Below are 6,292 nucleotides of genomic sequence, written 5' to 3' on the forward strand. Positions count from 1 at the left end.
ACACACACACAGAAACAGTCTTAAGGGGAAATCAGTTGTATATCCCCGTGTATACAGACTCCCACTCCCTCAGTCCCACGCTGATGTCTTCCAGCTGCTCCTCCGCCACATCAAACACACTCCATGTCCTATGAAACAACCCATTAGCTCTTATTACATAAACAATTCCTCTGGAAAAAAACTTTGAATGTTGATCACAAGTCATTTTAGTCACCCCCCTTCCTGTACATGTGAGGGTGCCTATGTGTTATCTGCATGTGTTTTCCAAAAGTAGCATATGTGCATGCTTTTCTTAAGAGATATGGTTCAATTTAAATGTGTTTTGCTCTGTGTGGGTGCGTGAATGCACGTGAATGGGCTGTATCATCATGAGGGTTTCAAACTCAATGTGATTAACACACACATATGAACAGTGAGGGGGGGGGGGGGTTGTGATGTGACCTCAATTCTTATCACGCTTTCTCATTTTCTCCATCCTCTTCTGCAACACTCGAGTTTACTGTGCATCCCGACATTAAACGTCACCTGAAAGACGATTAATGTTTCACTCCGAGCAGTACAGCCGCCTCACAATGCCGTTACCTGGGAGAGGTTTACCTCACCGTGCGCGGCTTTCAGTCTATACGGTGATGGATGAGGCTTGGAGGTATCTGCTTACCCAGGTCAAATTACTTCGCTTATCCAAGTGTGTGTGTGTGTGTGTGTGAGCAGTGAATGATGTTCGCAGGGGAACATTGTGTGGTGGCATTAAACTTTCACACTCCTCCCTCTCTGCTGCATGCCTTTCTTTTTGCCCTCCGCCCGCTGCCTTCATCCTGTGGAGCTGTATTAAAGTAGCCCTGAGTTGTGGCCTGTAATAGAGCTAAGCCTGTATACAACGATCTCTGTGTAATGAGATGTTTGCTCTTCAATTACTCTGCCAGGTCTGTAATCTGCATTATAGTTTGTGAATCTACACACCCTGACTGTGTTTTGTGATGTGGCAGCCACACTCACACACACACCCATGTAGATTGATAAAAATCAAGCAACGAATGGGATCTATCACGATCACATTTACAAGACCCGCATTTGTAAAAAAGTGTTCTCACACGCACACACACACACACTCACATATACAGTACACACACACACTCGGCTTCACACGTGTTGAAAACAATGACTACACACACCACTCGGACGAACGCGTGGAATCCCAGAGATTGTGCAGAATGACCTCACCGCTAAAACAGCCAGCAGCCAAAGATGGGCAGTGCTGGACAAAGCAGGTAGTTGCGGGGGCTCTGTACTCTGTACTCTGTTGTGTGTGTGTGTGTGTGTGTGTGTGTGTGTGTGTGTGTGTGTGTGTGTGGAGGTGATGTAATGAGCGACGGCACTGGGTTGGCGCCGCCCTAAGCCGAGCAATATGCTGCTGACACACAAACACAGAGATACCCTCTGATACAGGGTAGCACTCGGTCACACCCCCTCACTCAGTGCTGTGGATGTCCACACACACACACACACAAGTTTAAACACACGCTGATTGCACAATAATAAGCAGGGGAGACCTACACACCCTCAGAATAGAGGGTATAAAAAACAGTAATATGCAGTAATGAATAGGCAAAGAGACTGAAAAATCGGAGAGAAAGAGAAATACGTGTGTGTGTGGAGGGGGGGGGGGGGGGTGAGTGAGAAGTCGCTCTAATTAAAAAAGCATTGAGAGAGTGTTCCCTAAGAGTCTTCTCAAGGCTGAATGAGGCTTTGTGATTTGTTGTAATCTCTCCTCTCCATCGCATAACTCTAGGTCCAATCTGGCATCCATGCTGCCACGCACACGCACACGTGCACGCTAAGAAACCTTGACACATACACACACACACACACACACACACACACGCCACTCTGATGCACGGCTCTCAGGAATTCAGCACATGAAAGAGTGTTATTTCTTTTATCTCTGTAAAATATTGCCGGCAGTCAGCGCCTGGACTGCAGAGCTCTGGATCGCGGAGGAGCAGATCTGAGCCAGTCTTGCAGAGATGACACAGCCAATGTAAACCCACCAACAAAGACATATTATAGTTAGAGCGACATGTCATTGCAACAGACACAAGAAGGCGCAGTGAGGAGGAGGAGGGTAGAGTCAGAGTTTCTCTTTTCACTACTCTGTCATCGTTTGAAGCATCATGTCAAATGTCTGTTCGCTACAACAAAAACACATCTTAAGTTCAGATCTCACTAACCTTTGATTGTTGTGTCTAAAAATGTTTTCCTTGTTGTGCATTTAGTATTTCCTAAATGATTCCCTGGATCTGTTATCATATGAGCAAAGGCAATAGAGACAGAGAGCAATTAAGTCCCGTCCACGTCGGAGGGGATAATTCATTGGTCTTCATTGATTTTGTATTACCTCAAGGTTCCTCCTTCGTCACTTTCGTCTGTTAGCAAACAACAGAAAAATTTAACCCCTATATCTGGCTCTATTATGGCCATAAATAAATAGTTCGATGCCTTTGTTCCCTTGGGTGGTGTACCCGCCCTGGAGAATGTTTTAAAAGGATTTTATACACCTTTACAAAAAAATGTTTATGTCGAGGGCTTTTTTTGTGAAAGGTAAGAACGGAAGGTTGAAAGCAGTAATAAAGTTTGCCATCTGTGTTCAGACCATTCGGACCTGGTGGCAACCTCCGGTTCTGACAAAAGCAGCCAATGCAGAAGTTCCTTAAACTTGCATTCTCTCTAAAGGCCATCAGGTTACAAAGAGAAGTCTGGTTGTATGGAAGTCTTTGAGAAAATAACTCTACCTCTCTCTTGATTTATTACCTCAGTAAACATTGTAAACATGAGTTTATGGTCTCAATCGCTATTGTTTCAAGTCTTCTTCAGCATGATAAAATTGACTATAAAGAAGGGTATGAATTAGGGTGGACTGTGCAGTCCAAATATGGTCACTTCTGTTCCAAAAAAACAAAATGGCGATGGCCAAAATCCGAGATGGCAACGGCCAAAATGTCGAACTCTAGGCTTCAAAATTGCAGACCACAAACTAACGGGTGACGTCACAACGGCTACGTCCACTTCTTATACAGTTCAGACAACGGAGCCTCTGTCTTGTTGTACAATATAGTGTACGTTTTGAATATGTCTTTTCCGCACAACGTGATTGGTTAATGCCAAACATACATAACATGTTGGAAAATGTTCGAAACACAAATATTGACCCTGATGTGTAAAGGCCTTTACAAGTATCGTAAACTCATGTGGGTCTGTGAACCAAACCAGTACATCTATAGTGTGTGTGAGCACATATACTGTAAGAGTCTGTGTGACAGATGTCTTTGAACAGATTCGTGCTTTGTCTTGTCAGGTTGGTAAAGTCGCTCAGCGGGTTCAGTGAGAATGAACAGAACAGTGTGTCTGTCAAGGTCTTTTAGCGAAGAGGAAAATAAAGATGCAAATCACCAATTATATACCGGTGGGAAAACAGGCGTCCCCTAATCTCTCTATGAGAGACAACGAGCCAAAGAGATCAAGACAATCTAAATCAATTTGTTCACACACACACTCAGACACACACAGGTGGGACAGAAAGAACAAGCTGTTCATGCTGGTGAAATGGGGAACAGATCTTTCTGTCAAACAGCTACAGACCTATCGATCTTTGACAAGATCCAGTTCACAAATCACGGCCGATATTGTGTCATTAACACAAAACACCTTCCACTTCCTGCTTTTCTGAATTCACTGATTTTCTCTCCAAAATAAAGCTTTCAACTAATAGTAAATATCTTCAGCGCCCACAACTGGTCAAGCGCAATTACTCAACAGACAAACCAAAACAATATGCCGGCTATCGAACGTTAAATAATGTTTTTATTTTTTAAATCTTGCAATAAATGGAACCTAAAATACTGTAAAACAATAAGAGAATACCGTGAAAAAGCAAAAACCTCAGTTGCACTATTTAATCTGCAACTCCTGGCTGGTTGGGCATTCATGATTATCTGCGATGTATTTCTTGGACAAGCTTGACAGCAGTCATCTTTAGTCTAAAAGACAGAAAATTACTGAGACAGAATGCCCCCAAAAAATATGGTTCCCACACATTCTCACCGTCAGCTTTTGACCACATCCTCTGCTGGGGAATTATTAGCCGTACTACTAGTTAATCTTTGGTTTCAGATGGGGTCACTGCCTGTTACCCATCCAGTATTCATAGATCTCTGCAGACCCTAACAAAACCACAATGTATGTATGTATGTTCTTTTTAGGCGGAACGAGCACAAAGACCACAAAAGACCAAACAAGGTCTGACAGACTGTGAATCTGGATTTCCAAGAGTTGTTGGATAGTTACTACAGTAACACACACACACACAATGACAATGAGAGAGAGGGATGGCTTTGGAGGTGGAAGAAAAACAGGAAATGGGGACTGTGGGTAATCGCTGTACTGCCGACCAAGCAAACGCATCAGTAAACAGAAAGGGGGATTAGACCGTGTGTCAGTCTGAGTGTGTGTGTGTGTGTGTGTGTGTGTGTGTGTGTGCGTGTTACTTCTGCCAATTTATAAATACAGACTGATGTCCTCACGATAACAAAATCCCTTTTTACCTTTCCGTCTTCATCTAAAAGTCAACACATTTCCCTCAAACATCATGGCCGTACAGTCTGTGATCACGGCAGACAAAACAAGGCAGAATGATACAGTGGTGCTGCCAAACAAGCAAACCGTGGCTTCCAAACTCTGTTCCTCACCGAAACTGACCTTGACAAGTCATTTCCATCCTGACAGAGACTTCTATGCAGCTCTTATAAGAGACAGAATCTTCATTGATATTAGGATGATATTCTGGAGATCATCCTTTCTTAATCTGGTGTGTGACAGAGAAACAATAACCTCTTTCTAATTGTCTATCTGTCCGCAAAACGACACGCAAACAACTTTTAAAACGGTTGTTTTCGATCAGTGCTCGGCTAACATTATAGCTGATGCATCAACACTCACAATAATGTCTTCCGGGCATAAATACGGCAGCTACGTTATTCTTTATACTATAGACAGTCTGTGATCTATACACAGATTTATACAGATTTTCGACCGGTCTCTGTACAATGAGGTACTATCGTGGAGCTCTTTTCTATTTTTTTCCTCCACGTCTGATTCAACAACGTCAGGACGTCAGTGACAACAGGAGGAGAATCTCAACGCTGATAGGCTCTCTGCTACACAGCCTCACGGGTTGAAGCTGCGAATGGCTCATTAAATCAGTTATGGTTCCTTTGATCGCTCTAATGTTATGAATTCATTTGCAGTTGTTTTTCTGACCACCAGGACATTTTAGCTCTTTTTTGCTCCTCTGTCTCCGTCTCCACCAACTCATGTGGGAAATATCTGGCTTTTCAGCACATGCTCAACTATGTTCACCAGCTAGTTGCTAACTTTGTCTGTCAGCTGTTTGGTGCTGGATACGTTGCGTACAGTGGGTTTAACCTGATTAAAATGGTTAGAAAATTAGGTTCATGAGAGCAGTGAGTTTGAACCGAAACAGTTGTGCACCATAAAACCAAAACAATGTACTATGTAGAGCTTTTTAGACACTGCAGAGTCGAGTGATTCTCTGTGGGTTCTTCAGTACGAGCAACAGCTTTCAATATTCATTTGATCCTTTGGTAAAGTAAAAATATTTTTCTTCATAAATATAGACTGAAAAACAAAGAAAAAGTGCAACACTGAGCCTCCTCCAAGGAACTTTCGTTCTTATGTCTTGTGTTTTGTCACTCTGTACAAAGGCATCAGCTGAACACCTAAAATCAAAAAAAGGTTACATATAAAGTCTTGACACACTCACCTTTTGCAGGGTCATGGTTCTGAAGTCCCAGTTTGGCATCCGTGACACCAACAGCTGTTCGGTTAAGCCCATTGTTAAGGTTCTTCTTCCTCCTGCTCCCCTTTAACCAGCTGAAGGCCTGTCCCAGGGAGCTACCCGGCTTCTTCTGCCCACGCTGAACCCTCGCCTCCCGGGCTAAGATCTCAGTGATGTCCCTGGGCACCAGGTCACCTGTAGACCTCCTCCGGGACATCCTGGAGGTTGGTCCTGGGAGCTACGGACCGGTGCCTCCACCCAGATCAGCGTGTCCTCTTTCGTGAACAAGTCACAGGATCTGAAACCTCCGTCCAGGGTTTGATGAACCCCTGTGACCCTCTTTGGCCTCACTCAGTGTCTGTCTCTGTTTTTCCTGTCTGTCACCACCTGGGAAAACAATGAGATCAGCAGGATGAGAGAGAGAGAGAGAGAGAGAGAGAG

General features: G+C 43.8%; 1 protein-coding gene across 1 annotated transcript in view; it reads right to left on the reverse strand.

Annotated features, from left to right (window-relative positions):
• nhsl3 (NHS like 3) overlaps positions 1-6,068 on the reverse strand; it is a 34,026-nt gene extending 27,958 nt beyond the window's left edge. Inside the window, exon 1 of the mRNA XM_076075247.1 lies at positions 5,837-6,068. Within this exon, the coding sequence (XP_075931362.1) occupies positions 5,837-6,068 (232 nt within the window). The remainder of the gene's footprint in view (positions 1-5,836) is intronic.
• Positions 6,069-6,292: the final 224 nt, after the last annotated feature.

The sequence above is a fragment of the Anarhichas minor genome, unplaced genomic scaffold (genome assembly GCF_050575085.1).
Source record: "Anarhichas minor isolate MPS153535 unplaced genomic scaffold, ASM5057508v1 ptg000051l, whole genome shotgun sequence".
Classification (NCBI taxonomy): Eukaryota; Metazoa; Chordata; class Actinopteri; order Perciformes; family Anarhichadidae; genus Anarhichas; species Anarhichas minor.